The 15,871-nt window shown below is 43.9% G+C and overlaps 1 protein-coding gene across 7 annotated transcripts in view; it reads right to left on the bottom strand.

Moving 5' to 3' along the window:
* Positions 1-2,777: 2,777 nt before the first annotated feature.
* Positions 2,778-15,871, bottom strand: part of LOC118513593 — a 59,344-nt gene continuing 46,250 nt past the window's right edge. For all 7 annotated transcript variants that reach the window (XM_036059580.1, XM_036059576.1, XM_036059575.1 and 4 more), the window contains 3 exons: positions 12,080-12,540; positions 11,611-11,721; positions 2,778-5,776 (listed from right to left, as the gene is read on the bottom strand). In XM_036059580.1, coding sequence (XP_035915473.1) covers positions 4,700-5,776; positions 11,611-11,721; positions 12,080-12,142 — 1,251 coding nt within the window. In that variant the 5' untranslated portion in view covers positions 12,143-12,540 and the 3' untranslated portion in view covers positions 2,778-4,699. The remainder of the gene's footprint in view (positions 5,777-11,610; positions 11,722-12,079; positions 12,541-15,871) is intronic.

Genomic DNA, 15,871 nt, shown 5'->3' with positions numbered 1-15,871 from the left:
TAAGTGAATCACAGTGCAGCAACAACTTTATCGAACGAACAATTGCAAAACTAATTCGAAAAGTTGTGCTTGGTTAAGAATAGAATGCAGATGCATGGTCTAAGATTTCCAGCTGGTTGCGAGTTGTGCAATCATAAAACGATTCCATTCCGTGCTGCTAGTTTACTGCAGACAAAGCGGGAAATGTATGCGCAAAACTTATTTTGTTCCGGTCGTTATGGGGAGACATGGTGGTAATAAATCTACCGCACCATTACGAACAATTTGTCCAGGGTTAGATGAAAAGCGGGCGAAAGCGATTATGGAATGTGAATAGTTTTTCGATTGATGACAGGATGGCAGCAACATCCAACATTCAGCAGTTTACACGTAGGAAATTGAAGAAAAATTTAAACAATTCTTATCACAAAATTTGAAAACCCAAAAGTTTCTATGGAAAATTCCATTTGTGCACTATCCCGGTTCCCAAACTTAGTGATATCAACTACATCAATCTGTTCAACTCTGCCAACTTCACTAATGAAGAGTCCGCTCAGGAACATGTACTTCGACCAGTATCTGTGATCCGATCTATCCTATGGTTCTTCTGTAGGTGAGTTCCTTCTTCAAGCAAAACCCCCTTGGCAATGTTCTGTGTCTCGCTGCACAGCATTTACAATGCATAAAAAGTTTCCCCATAACTATCACTCTATCACTATCAAGATGCACCCGACCGTACTGGGTAATGAAGATGACAAAAAGTTCACCACTTTTAAAAGCATAACGAGCGTAAAAGTCCTGCGAAATATTCGACCGATAGTTTATGGAGTCGTGCTAGTAGTTGAGTTTGATAGAAGGAGAAAGTCATAAAAGTTAAAGTAAACAATTTAAAACTCCGGTTTGTAAATTTGCCCTCGATAGTGGAACTCACTGTTCCCAATGGCGCAAGCTGCTGGGGAAGTTAAAATTCTAAAATTTTATTGAATTTTTATGTTCCTTTTGCGACTCATTCTGAGAGTGTTGACTCAGTCGAGTGGTGTTTTTCGTTTAGTGTCCGTTTGTCTGAAGGCACACAGTGGAGACTAGCGAAAGTTTTGGTTAGTGTTGACTTGGCCACCCTATCCCTATCCTGAACTCTAATGGAAATGCCGAAGTTTGATTTGAGGAGTGTGATATTCCTGAAGTAACTACCCCGAAACGTAATAGCAGGACTTCCTAGGAGCTCTTGTTCTTGGAATTCTGTTTGTTTTAAAGGTCTCAAGCACAATCCAATGTTGGTGCGTTGGCAAGATTTTTAGTGAGAGTCAATTTTTCTTTGGTACTTGACTTCGATTATCCGTAGATGCAGGGTTTACCGGATCAAAAATCTTCTCCTTGATCATTCTTTAAGGCATGGAACAGCAGTTCTTGATGAGAAAAATTGCAACGGCCAATCGTTAGGAGTTTTACTCACCATGAAACACTTGTGGTTGGTAGTTAATTTAATTTATTACTCAACGTACTCTTAATGGGATGAAATCGAAAAAAAGAAACGACTAGAATTTGCAATAAATTCCAATTTTCCCCTAGCTACAGAAACAAGGTAACAAGAAAGGGGACTATCAACTCCCAAACCATTCGGGTTTTGAATGGAAATGGGAAGGGATTTTTTTGCTTATAGCTCAAATCTATTGATTAGACGAATCACACATCTTCAACCGAGCATGCCCGGGATAAGGCAGAATAACAGGGAGGAAATGCCTTGTAGTTTTTATTGTTGGGGATTTATACTCATCAGCATATGCGGTGTTAATAAATGCATTGGAGTTTTTTTTTGTAATTCACTCAATATACTCCCAAAAACTACTAGGCGTCTCCATTTCGATGGTCTCTTGGCAGCAGAAACTAATTGCACTAACCCAACGATTCCTATGAGATAATTTTTTTTGTGTAATTTTACCAAAAAAAATATTAAAATAAGAATATAAAAAAAAAAGTTTGTTCGACGGTTAAATATGATTTTGACACATCTTCTAAATTTCTTTTAGTGCAGTGTTTGACAATTAGTGAGCTTCCTTCTGCTATTTTGGCACTATCACCTTGAAAGGCCTGCCATTTCAGGCTTTCCTCGACACGATTTTTTTTCTCATTGCTGGATAGTCAAGTCCTAAAGTCTGGATGGGACTTTAACCCCGGGCCTAACATGTGAAGACCGGCGCCACTATCGTCTTGGCCATCGAACCGCCGCGCCTTACTCGATTGAGATTCTTCCTTTGCAAAGTATGCCAAAAACATTAATTTTTAAATTTATTTCTTATACTGAAATCCTATTATTAGTTTCTTATAATAAAGTTTTACATAAAAGAATGTAAAAAATAAACAAAGGCTTTCTTTTTCTTCTTCTTTTTCTTCCTTGGCACTACAACCTCGAAAGGTCTCGGCCTGCAATTTCTGGCCTGGTATGACTTGATTTTACCCGTAGTAAAGTAGTCAACCCTGCGTACGGGGAGGCGATCTGGGGATGGGATTTAAAGACCGTGTGAAGACCGGCGCCGTTATCGCCCCTGCCACCTGACCGCTCCAAAGGCTTTAAAACGCCAAAAAATTGAATCAAAATGCAAACAAAACGCTGAACGATTAGTTAGTGAGAAGTAAAAGGATTTAAACAATAAAACTTAACATGTATTCTTACCTTTATTATATGATCAATTTTATAAGACAAATATAGCACAAAAACTCAGCATAACACAGCCAGGTCACAGTTACCAAATTAATAAAATCGTTTTCTTTCACTAACAAAAATCACAAGCACAGTACAGTTACAGAGTTCAGCGTTGAAAATATGAATCGCACTTTTATATTTCAAGCATATGTGTTTTTTGTGTTGTTGCTTTAAATTACAGAATTGATGCGAATCTATCGATCATGGAGTACTTTGTTTGCTGTACAAGAGCGTTTGTTTGTTTTTTGGGGTCGTAGTGTTTCCATACACACGTTCTAAGATTTGCTCGATGTCTCCTTCGAAGATTGTGATTTGCTTAAGTTGAAACTTTGCTTTCTCAATTCTTAATTACATAAATTTGACCTTTCTGCTACTCTGCTACCGCTTTCTAGCTTCATATGCTCACATAGACACACTCTACTGCTTCCCCTTCTTCACGCAGCACATCGTGCGTTCTTTGTATGTTGTAATTGTTTTTTTAAATTTTGTGTTCACTAAACTTTACATGCCTTGTTTAGACAACTGGGGACAAGCAAGCCCTCCAATATATCGTAATACGTACACACTAACCCGATATCGATGCTGCCTGCCTGCTTGTCCCCCTCCCCAAGGACCACACCTTGCCCCTCGCCCCCAAGGCAGGTGGCGGCTGGCCGTGCGTGCACTTACAATTAATTGTTCATAATCTTTTCCTCGCTGCTGAGGATCGCGGACTTTGATTTTACCTTTGCCATCGACCCTTACGGTGAGTAAAAGGTACGATTGGTTGTATGTACATGCCTTACGTGCTATCAGCTTGTGAAGAAGAGTGTAAGAGCAGGATAAGAGAGGTACAGTGTCCCTTTCTGGCATGGAAGGCAGCCTCCGCTGTAGGCCATTATTTGAGAAAAGCGTACAAAACGGTACATTGAAACCACTGACGGTGAGGTAAGGAAAGCGGAGAAAATGGGGCTGGAGACGAAAGCTCGCAAGGAAGAAACCGTACAGTTACGTTCGAACAAATAGGATAGAAAATCTACAAAACTTCTTCTTACTTAAAGGAACATTCTCGAAAACACCGGCGATGGTGTCATGCGCTTAAAAGACAAGGACACGTCATCCTCTTGCAAGACGGGAAAGCATTCCATCGCGATAGGTATAAATATATCTCTTGACTTTGGAAGGAAAGATCACCAACAACACCTACCGACGTATCACTAGACGAGAGCTGAGATAGCGAGAGAGAGAGAAAGAGGCCCACGCTGGAACCTCACTCTGACGATGTGATCGTGTGGCGGTGGTGCCTGTCTTACATGGCTATACTAGCAGACGTTCAAATCATCTCGTATGGGATAAACTGTTGCTACAAATTGTGTACACCTTCTGCAGCGCATTACTGATCGAACGATCATTTGGAGAGAACGTGTAGTGTACAAAATGTTTCCCCGCTTGGGGAGTTTGTAAAGTTGCCTGTGCTTGCAGGTAGTGCCGGCGTTGCTATACCCTAGTCTCACTGCACTGCATGATTATCTTACGATTAGTAGTAGAAGTAGTAGTAGTAGTAGGAGTTTGCTGTGTAGCCTAACACTGTTCTAGCGCTGTTGCCTGTCTCTGTGACGCTGTGACGCCACCAGATTACACGACTGCAAAATGGCTAAATCTTTTCGAACTTAATTTATACTCTCTTTTTTACACAAAATCGCCCTCCTACCTTGCTGGCTCTCTTAGGTAACCTGACTCAGTCAGTATGCAGTGAGTTTGTTTTCAATTCGCTCCACAAATCCTTGCTGTGACCACGCTTTCCTCCCGTCTTCCATCTTAAACTCTAAGCAAAACGCAATAAATAGTGGTACGCAGTAGTTGCGGGGGTTCGATCAGACTCAAATTTTCACTCCGCTTGTCTAGAACGGTTCGCCAACAAAGCATTTTGTTGTAATTTTTATCGCTCGGAAATATACCCTTCCTTACGCCCGGAAGATTGATCACACACACGCCAAACTCCCATTAAATGCTGCCCCGCACACGGGCCTTCGGTTCAGGTCACGCATAGCTTTGTGCCAGATTTGGTTGCTGTTGGGCCTGCGCCTGCTGTAACGAACCGGCGCCACAGTGCTCCGAAAGGTGTCCGGTCAGATGCGCACCACCGGTGGGGTCTAGCGTTAGGTTCACGTTACAGGTGCCCCGTTCGACCCAGTGCTTTAGCCGACCGCGCAACTCCTCCAGACTCTTCGATTTGGCCTTGTTGATGCGCTTGTACTTCACGTCCTTCGGTTTCGTCACCGATCGATGGTTGGACATGACGCGGTTAAAGTTCGTGACCGCTCCCTGGACCTTACAGCCCTGCGACGGTGTCTCGCACAGGACCGACTCCACGTCACAGCTACTGCTCGTAATGATGACCGGTGCACCCTCTTGCCGTGCCCCTTCCGGCTGATCGGTGGAGATACACTTTTCGGTACGATTTTTAAACTTATCCCGCTTCTCGCTAACTGCATCCGGTTTTGGTGACGTTGGCCCCGTGGTGGACCCGCTACCCGGTGCACTGCCGGTGGTGTTTGTGCCCGTACCACCACCGCCGGCCTGAGCATTCTGTGGCTCCGGATCTTCCTCCACGCTGTACACGGTTTCCAGTATTTCGGGCCGCCGCAGAAAGCAGTTCGAGCGGCGGGTATTGTTGTACTTCAGGTTCGTCTCTATCGCGTCCGAGATTGACCGCACGATCGTCACGTCGTTCGTCATCTTGTTCGAGCGTGACTTTAGACTGCCGCCACCGCTAATGCTACCGCCCCCGAAGTAGATCGAACTGTTGCAGTCCGAATCGACGTCCTCCAGCACGACGGCCGAATCGGAATCGTTGAGCGAATCGAAGTCGTTGCTGTTGCTGCCGGTGTGCATCGGTGCGTCCATGCCCACGTCCATGATGCCGTGGTCGATCAGGCGACTAGAAAGCGTTTCGATGATCTTCTGCTGCCGGTAGATCGTCAGCTCGCGCTGATAGATCACGTTCGACACCTGCTTCTGTTTGCGCATGATGCGCGACTCGAGCAGCAGCAGCTGGCTGGTCAGATAGTTTAGCTGCTCCGTCTTTTCCTTCTGCAGCCGGTGGTTCTGTTCTTGCTGTGAAGAGGGAAAAACAAACGAGGAAGAGATAGTGTAAGTTTGTTGCTTGTAGAACTTGTACTTTGTTGGAGTTAATTTCATTTCAAGGTTCGCCGAGATAAACCCTTTCCAGAAGCGCATGTCTTACAAGTGCAAGCAAATGCAGCCCTCCCCGGCCACTGAAGTAACACACCAGCTCAGCCAACTAATGATGTTCAATTTTTCAACACACAAAAGTGCATGTTTGCAGATGCTCCAGAATCTATTCCACCAGCCACTACATTAACGTTGCATCAGCTATCTCTCACACCCCACGCCCGCTGTCTAAGTGTTTCTGCCAACACGCTAAAGACAATCCGGGAGCTTTTCTTACTCTATCTCAATCCAAACCACAAACGTGCGCCGCATTCGGATGCGTGGTGGATTGTGTAAAGGATTTATGCTGTAACTTTCGCATCTAGCAGCGAAGGCCGCCCAGCCGGCAGCCACGATGGCAGTGAAGGCGTGGAGTGAAATAAATAGATTACACCACAAGCCGGCGGATCCGGGATTTAAGTGGTTGATGGGAAACTTTTCTTCTCGCCCGTAATGCGCCGCGCTGCTGGTTGCTGTGCCGCAGAAAGGATGCACCGTTTTGTTGTACTTGCTTGCTTGCCGGCCTGCCATTGAAGAAAAGTTTCCATTTCTTTTAGTGGCAGTAAAGCGGTCTCTCCCAGCATCCGACCCAATGGGTTCGTAACGGGTTTGGACGGGCATTTTCTTTCTATTTCGGGACTTTGGATGGTGGGTGCTGGCGGGTAAAGGACGGGACGGGCATGTAATCCTATTTGTGGGATGCGCGCTCTGCGTGTGTGTTGGCGTGAAAAGTTTTAACAAGTAAAGCCGCCGTCTGACAAACGAATGTTCATCCAATCGGCAAAAGGTATGTGTGTTGCGATGTTTTGATATTTTTTGTTGAGTGAAAAACGGGAAGCTTTTGCTACTTAGTAGTGCGAACAAATATGAGTGAAGCGTCTTTGGTTGTTGTTTATTCATTGCGATAATCGATGTGGAAAAGGATGTTTCTTTAGACTCCAAGCATTTCAGAGAATATTAGCAGGATGTCGAAATTTACGGGTGAAAATATTAAGTAATTCCTTTTAATCATTTTAATCTGATGTGAGCTCTTAAGTAGCTCAAATCTGACACAAACTAAGAAACACGCACTGAACAATGTGACTATTCCGAAAAAATATGAGATTAACTGCTCCGACAACTTATATTTTATTATTTTAAATCAATTAATTTTATTGGTTCAGCTTATTTTTTAGTGGCACATGAACGGATGCTCCGCAGACTAGCTAAATTTGCATTGCTGCTCGGAACCTAGGAGCCAACATTCAAAATCCTCCAATCAAAAGACTCATACAATTTAGTCTGTAATTTGCTCTTAAATTTGGAATAAAAAATATGGTATAATCCTTTTATATAATTAATAAAACACTTAATTTTTCAATTAAATGTTGCTATAAAATACTAACAAATCTTTATGAATTATATAAAGAGGTTAAAGCATTTTTGGAGTGAGAGTTTTTTAATGTTTAGGAACATACACAATCTTTTTTATTATTTGTTCTAACTAATTCTTGCATCAGTAAATGAACCCAAAGTTAACAATTTCAATTTATCAATCAGTAAAACATCTGCCAGCAAACAACCCACAATGAATCCAAATTACCTCGGATTAGCGCATGATTGATCGTAGTCAATTGGGACCCGAGACTGCACCATATCGTTCCCTCGGTGTTTCCAAACATACATTCTCGTTCTTTCACACAATATTGATTTCTAAAACTGTTTTTCTTTCTAAAACCGACGCATCACCATCATCGTTTCACGGTCAAACGAGTTCACCCGGGCACGAGAGAGAGAGTGTTCCCGATGGGGCACGTGGCAAATCCACCGATCCTTGACCATATCCGTTCGTGGAGCAAGTGTAAGCGAACAATTTGAACGGACCTGAGGCTGACAAAATCTAATTTGTGGTCCTTTCGGTCAGTTTCGCTCGCCGTTCGCGCCGTACCGTACAACGTTTGCTCCCGCAAGACCAGTTACCTGCCTGACCCTGGTTGACTTTTAGTAGCTTCAACCAGCTGTCGAAGCGCACTTGCTGCCTCATTTTCCCCAGATAGATCGATCCATTGCGGGGTTGATTTATTGCAAAAGTTGTTGAACCATTGCCGATGGAAAACAAATTAATGATGCCAGGATTGAACCGATGCCAGAAGGTGCGGTGGTTGAACACCACAGTTACAGTTGGCCCCTAAATGTATGCAATGCTGTGTGTTGATTTTTGAATTTGAAACGGTGATTCTGCAAACATTGACCAATTTAGCTTTCTCTTTGGTTATGATTTGAATGAGAAAAAACATGTATTGAAAAAGCACCATTTTTGGCGTTAAAGTAAGGGCGTCTTATCGTGGTTAATCCTAGTTTCCAAGTTTCTGTGTTTTATAGCCTTCACAGTAAGCTTTTTCTCAGGCTCAATTTGTTCCCTCGCATATCGCCGTTAAGACGAAAAACATCGACAAAGTTTTATCATCGCAGAGCTAGCAATCTTCTTCTTCTGCTTCTTAAACCCCGACAGCGTCTAGAGAGCGTTCAGAACAAGTTGTTGAGCTTTATCGTAATTTTATTTTCCCTGCACCCATCAAGCCAACAGGCTGTCAGGCGAGTGCGGGTGTGTGTTGCTTTATTTTATCCTCCATCCACCATCGCGTGTTGATGTTTTTGCAGAGCCAGGAAGCGTGTGGCAACGTGGTGGAAATGGTTTGCGAACTGCGGTGACAGACAGGGTCGACGATGTGGGAAATTTAATTTTCCCACATCCTACACACACGTGCCCAGTGTGAACAATTAATCTCGCTCACACTCACTCACGGTGACGGTGTTAGCACCAAATAGTATCATAAATGGTGGTATTGTGGCGGTTGTAATATTTTATGATATAGGAACCGCACACAAAAAACCAGTCGAGCTGTTGTAATCCCCACCTCTAAATGGTTACAACAAAACTTAAAACTCGCAATATGGATGGTTTTTCCTCGGCTCCTTTTTTGGGGCTCGGTCGCTCTGTCGAAACGTGTCATACGGTCAGTGGACAGTAAGACTGGCAGGATGAAATGCGATTGGATGTTTTGCGAATGGTATTTCCATGTTCCCAGCAATAGATTTCCCGGGAAAAATGGCACCCAAAGATAAGCCTATAAACACGGCGTGCCCGAGACCCGGGCGATGTTTTTCCGTTTTCCGAACAACGCAAAATGATCCTTGCCGTGGCACATTCGGTACGCCGAACACTTTCCGAGCATTTGCGTTTTCGTAAAAGACCCGGATTTAGGTTGGAAATGTCCTCCAAAACGGGCAACCGTGAGTATGTAAAATGATTCTTTTTCGAATGAATAAAGCCGGAAACAATCTGCGTATCAGGAACCGACCTATTGCAGCAAACCGCTTAGCTTAGCTAATGTCGGCGATTTGATGGTGGGAAAAGGATAGTAACGTAAAAAACACGAATTTGATTGGATTAAACCAGCCTTTGCTGGAGGTTGGCGGGGGAATTTTGTTTTGTTCGTAATATCCGACACGCTACAGGTGGATTAATCTGCACATGGGTGCCGGAAAACGGCTCGTTTCCGAGTCATTTGCTGACTTGCAGGGGAAAAGGATTTTAGGGAAGCTTTGATAGAAAAAACCACTCTAATGAATCTGAAACGGATATGCTTTGATTTATGATTTTATGATTTGTATTATTTGACTTTCAAATCAACATTTGGTATGGTTTAATAAGACAAAACAGTGGTGGATCCAGATCTTTGGTGGCTTCGAACGGAATTGCAGTTGAGGCCCTCTAATTGTGACTCGTTTGTGAGTAAGATCAACAGAATTTCCCTCGTCGACAAGGCTCCTCTCACCGACGAGACCCCGAGCGGTCGCTTCTTTCGCTCCTTGGCTGATCCATTTCTAAGACAAAATCGATATTTATTTACACCTGTTGCTAATATCATAGACACGCAATTTCTGAAGTATGTACAACCCATACCTCTGTGCTTAAAAGCTCTGAGGAGGGCGGTGCTGAGTCTTCTGCTGGACAACTTTTAAATCAGGTTTCGTTGTCTAATTTGAGTTTGTTAACATTTATTTTACCGAGGCGGCCTGGTGGTGAATGCGACAGTGGCGCCGATCTTCACACGGCAGGAATGGGGTTCAAATCTCATCGGGGCCGTACCCCCATAGTGAGGACTGGCTATCCAACTGACTTGGCATGAGCTTAAGAGGTCGTTAGGCCAGGAAGAAGGAGAAAATTTATTTTATTCCAACCTGAACCACTCAATTGAACGTGTTTAGTTAACCACTGAGAAAGGAAAGATGGAAACCTTGGTTCATTTCATGGCAAAATCTAATTTGTTTCTCTAAAGAAGCTAAGATATTTTTGACATGCTGCCAATGACCAACTGGCAAGGCTTTTTTCCCAGATAAATTTTTTTGAAAGAATCTAAGCCCTTACGAACAACATATCCCCTTACGAACATATCACAAACAAAATATTAAAATTATCTTCGAGTTCTATGGGACTACGAAGCAATCTAGCACTATTTTTATACGGTCGGATTTTAAAGACCTCCAAGAGGTACAATAAAGCAAAGGGATCATAGATATTAAACTAATAAAATCATAAATTTAATTTAATTTTACGCAGCACTTGTTATGTGGACGATCTAATCACATCAAAAGCTCTCTCAACAGAGGGAAGTAAAATCCCGACATTCAGACGGACTCATTCAGCTATTAAATGATTGACTCATACATTATGATTTCCAAGAAGCAGCTGATAGCTTTCTGAACTATTCAAACACCTTCTCTGGCCGCTTCCCCAAAAATTAAATTATATTTATGTTACCATATCTTGCCTACCGATCAATGTAACACCTCAACATGTCACACGCACCTCACAAAGTTCAACCCCACAGCGAAGCGACCGCCATTGCACGATTGTCACCTATCAACTAAGTGCCACCGAAACAACGCACAGCCGCACCGCGTTCGTGACCTTTGTGCGTAATCGCATTAGCACCTTCTGCCCCATCAAACTGATGAAAAACGCGTCACGGAAGTTGCTGGGAATAATTTATCTTCCACTTTCCGCTTCCACTCTACCACCCTCAAGGTACAAATCGGTACTAGCAGGCTCATCCGTTAACATACTGGGGGGATGATGGGTGTGTGTTTTTTTTTTTCGTTAAACTTCTCATCAACACGAAAAAAAGCGCCGAGCTTCTCCAATTTGACTTTTTCCACTTTTGTCCACACGCAGTACGTTTTTCACACTCTCAGCATGAGTTCCCATGAGCATGAAGGATAGCTGCTTTTTATTCGCTCGCACCTCGTTTTTTCAAACACAAAGCACCTGCTCAGATGAAGCAAGAAGCCACCCCATTCGAGACGTACATCACACCGCAGGATGCGTGGCAGGGATTATGGTGCCGACCGTTAACGATCGTGATAGCACCGCGCTCGCTGGGTGATAATGATGTTGATGGGTTAATTCCGACTCTCCGCACGTTAAATTGAGCGCACCCAACCTGACATAATGATGTAAGGCACCGGATAAAGAACGCTTCCGTACGCTGTTGTAACTACACACGCGTTTCCTCAACACCGTCCCTCTAGAAAGGGTCAGCTCCTTCAATACTTCGAACTCGGCTCGCTTCTTTACCGGACGGAAGCTATCCATCCACCACCAACAGAAGCTGCTGGATGTGCGAGGTTTGTTGTGTAGCATCTAAGATCCCGTCTCGAGAAAAATTACGTACCTGTAACGAGAACGCCTTCTTCCAGGCCATGATTTGCTCCGATTGATTTCGGCACCGGTTGCGAAGCTCGTTGATAATGAGATGCGCATTTTTCATGTCTTTCGGTTCCTCCTAGATCGGGGCGAATGGATGAAGAGAAAACAAAACGATGCTCAAAAAGGGTAGATTGGAAAGCCATTATCTTTTTTTTTCGGGTGGATAAGTATCTTATTTTATCGCAGAAAAGATGTCGAGTGCAGTCGGGTAATAGGGCGAACGCGCCTAATTGGATTAGACCGCCCTAATGCAGTGCAGCGAAAGGTCGGTAAACGGAAGTCAAAATACGATTAGGAAGTATTCTTCGAAATTGGTAGAGGACTTCAGGGAAAATCCGAGGGTAGTTCAACAACGGTTAACCGATGACCCCCCTTCACGAATGCATCCCGAATTCTTCGCTTGCGATATTGCTTAAACGGTCCCTTAAACGTACCTCCTCATTATCACAGTTGTTGTGCTGGTCAGTCGCTTCACTCTTCACCGTTGTTGCCGGCATCTTGTACGGGAGGGTGGTGGATTGGGTTTTCCCAATTCTGATGATTAATTTTCCAATTTCTCTGTCCTTCGGTCCTTCGGCGTCACCAAAAACCGCTCGCGTTGCTATGAGATCAAGCTTTTGTGAAAATTGGCTGCGTATATCCGTTTCCTTAGTGGAGGCTGGTTGGATTGTGGATGGACGAAGGTTGGATTGGTGCTGCTCGCTAGCGTCTACGTTCTTTCCAGCTTTGAATTTGCACCGGCGTCGGTTTCTCTGCTGTTCATGATGTTCCACGCCACACTATCAATCATCTCCGAGTGTGCCGGCATCCGAGGTAACCGGTGTCGCATAGTGACAAATAATAAATGGAAAGTACGACCCTGCTACTGCTGCTCCCGGTCACACTGTTGCGCATGCTGCAATGAGACGGACAAAATGGAGATATTGATTGGATTAGCCGTGATGGTTGAATTTGGGTAAGTTTGCATCGAAGTTTTGATCTGTATTTAACAAGCAAATCTTTTGGGACCCTTTTTCTAACGCCTTTATTCAATTATGCTACTCCAATTCTATATATTATCCTTCAAAAGACGTTGATTTTTTCTTTTTGTTAGGATACCTTCCATAAATGCTCCCCTGCAATGCAATGAATTGTAGATTATGCCGTTCTCGACCCGTATGTATATCCTTCCAACCCTCGAGAGAAATCCGATAAATAATAACAATGCCAGCGTCGGGTTAGGATCTAATCTATCATACATAAACAGCCAGTCCTTCTGTTCGACTCGGACGGAATTCGCTTATAAGCATACCGATTGGCAAAGGCGCTGCAAGGACCCGTTCGCTCTCTTCTTGGAATTCGCATTCCAAACACACCATACCAAATGGGACCCCAGGTTCAGTTCTTTTCTCGCAATACACAATGCAAAATTAATGACGCTTACTCAATCAAAAAATAATGCACCAACGAATTTCATCTGCTCACACAGCTCTACCACACGCAAACAAAACGCAGCTCTTACTCGGCCCAGATTTTCCTGCAGTCAATATTTTGTTACAGTTTTTCCCAAGGCACGGAATAAGAGATATTGGGGTGGAGGGTTTTTTTGTGTCGAATTGTTTTCGTAGAAACCGGAACTTGCTTTACAAGCGCTACGATTTGTACACCAAATCAAACATCAGCATACATTGACGTTAACCGGAAAAGGCGAAACATAAGGCTGGTAACATTGATTCTGGTCTGGCCTCAGGCCTCAGGCCGGGCTATACCGAACGCACAAACGACTCAATCAGACGATGGATGGCATGTGGAAAAATGTTCCACCGAAAATCCCAACGCGTCACAAGCATAACAAACCGTACGAGTAATTCGCAAGAAAAAGGCCGTACGAAACGTGACTTTAGCTAAAGATGCGTGTCACCCGTAACGATGTTCCGCTCTCGGTACTGCTCGGTGCGACATTTCACGTAAGAAGCCCGAAAGGAAAATCGTTATCGAATAAAGATACCATACGCAGCGAAACATCCATTCTTGAGACTGGATTTTGAGATCCTCAATGTTCGCCGTTTGTGTTGCGTTGCCCCACCGCCATGCGAAAGACCGTCGCTCTCTCGTTGGCATCTTCATGAAGAACTTTCAGTCCATTCTTTTTCCCCCTTTGCTGCTTTGCCATAAAGTCATCACACATTTTCGAGCTATACTTTATCCGTACTCATCGCAGCTCGCTTTATGCGACAGTTCCCGCAGCCTGTCTTGGCTGGAGGCTCGTCGTTCTAATGCTCGAGCATAGCCGGAGCTCGATATTGTTTTCGATCGTTTATGCATGAGCAGCGTCAACCACCGCCATGCTTTGCGGAGGGAAAACAGATACGGAGAGGCCTCCAGTCCACCACCACCACCGGATCCGGTGGATTTCCCTGAAGATAAACATGTCAATTATGTGGAAATTTTGCATCACCTTTCGCTCGCTCGCACAAGCCCACTCAATGCTTCCGGCCGTTGTGGTTGCTACTGGCTGCCTGCGAAAGAAATCGATAACCTTGGAACGAATGGGGCAGAACCATTTATCAGCTACCTTGATGCCCCATCATCCCGACTGCCTTTTTCACGACTTTCCGTCGCTCTATTACGACGCTCCGAAGGAGGAACATAGCTTACAGTTTAGGATATTCGATTTGTTTTTTTTTTGTCGTACTTAACAATTCAAAAGCTTTTCCAGCCTCCTCATATGCTGGAAGGTAAATTTCATTGATTTTTGCCTTTGCTACTTGAGCCAGCTCCGTCACCGCGGAAGCTTTTTGCACGATTCGATCCCGGGGAGGATTGCTTCTTGCTAGAGTAGCAGCCGAGCCCTTCGGTACGATCGTCACTAGCTCTCGCGACAAACACACGTTTCGAGACGATATCGATCGATCGATAGACACTGGCAGAAAAAAGATGCCTAGCAGAATGATGATGCCAATAATGATTTCACCTGCTGCTCGCTCCACAGTCATTGCATTTTAATGACCCTTGGAGTGAGTTGGTGCGCAAGAAGCACAAGATGCTACCATTAATTATGATTGACGAGATGGTGCTTGAAGCTGCCGATGACGTTGATTCGATTGGTGAAAACAAACGTTAAGGACATTGTCAACCATTTGCTGCGGCGATCGAACTGTTTGCTTATGAAGTGCTTTAACAAACGCTATTAATATCAATCAAATTGATTAATAATGCACTGTCTCTTGGGGCTGGTGCTGGTGGGCTTCTTCTATCGTCTCGCTCCAATCAAAGTAATTGTAGTCACTGCTAGATTGTTTACAATCAAACACAATCCACTGGAACCACCCACTTCGATGGTACCCCTTCAACTGGAGCTACAGAGCGAAAAGTTTCTTTCGAAAAGAGTTCCTTTATTCGACATTCTGCAACACCGAGGTCAGGATCAGTTATTCTCCATACTCAACGTTCTGCTTGGCGAAAGTTTACTCAATCCGCCTGTTGCACTTGTATGCTTTTTCATCAGAGCAATCGGAAAAATCAAACTCATTTTCCTTTTTATTTATTCGTGCGCTGAGTGTGTGCACCAAGAAACCAATTCTGGCCAAAAAAAAAACTCCGACGAAGCATATCGGAACGCACCGTAACTGCAGCACAGTTCGTACTTTTCATTTCCGTCCGGTGATGCTGGGTAGGCGGATTGGTCCTTTTTCGTTGCTCAACCTCTGATTGGTGGGATGGAATTTATTTATTAAAATTGTACCATTTTACACGCAAAGCTTAATGAGTTTCGGGTACTTTGGTTCGGTTTTTGCGTTCTTCGCTCCAAAAACAGGAGGAACCTTTTTCCTCCTAAGCTTACCGCGAATGTTTTCGAGTGCATTGAAGCGAGAAGGAAAGGAGAAAAACTTACGACTATTTTGAAAGGTGAGTTTTTCTCGGTATATAAGGTTATAAGTAACCAAAAGGGCAGCTTTTTGATTTGATAGCTTCGGAGCATAAATCGATGAATCGAGGAATGCATCGGATGGATGAAGAATCGGTACCAGAGACATTCGAAGCCATAGCAATACGAGTTGAACGTTCTGCTTCTCCGAGCCAGGTGGTGTTTGATTTTGTAGCAAGCCGTTGAACTCAAATTATTTTCCATCGATAAGGAGTCGATAAAAAACAGGGTATACCAATCATTGTGGAATGGAAAGTACGAGTTCAAAGACGAATTGGCAGACGTCAATGAAATTATACGTACAGAGGATAATTATTTC

Source organism: Anopheles stephensi, chromosome 3, assembly GCF_013141755.1.
Source record: "Anopheles stephensi strain Indian chromosome 3, UCI_ANSTEP_V1.0, whole genome shotgun sequence".
NCBI classification, from domain to species: Eukaryota; Metazoa; Arthropoda; class Insecta; order Diptera; family Culicidae; genus Anopheles; species Anopheles stephensi.
The sequence above is the reverse complement of the archived record's forward strand: the minus strand, read 5'-3'. Positions and strand labels throughout refer to the sequence as shown.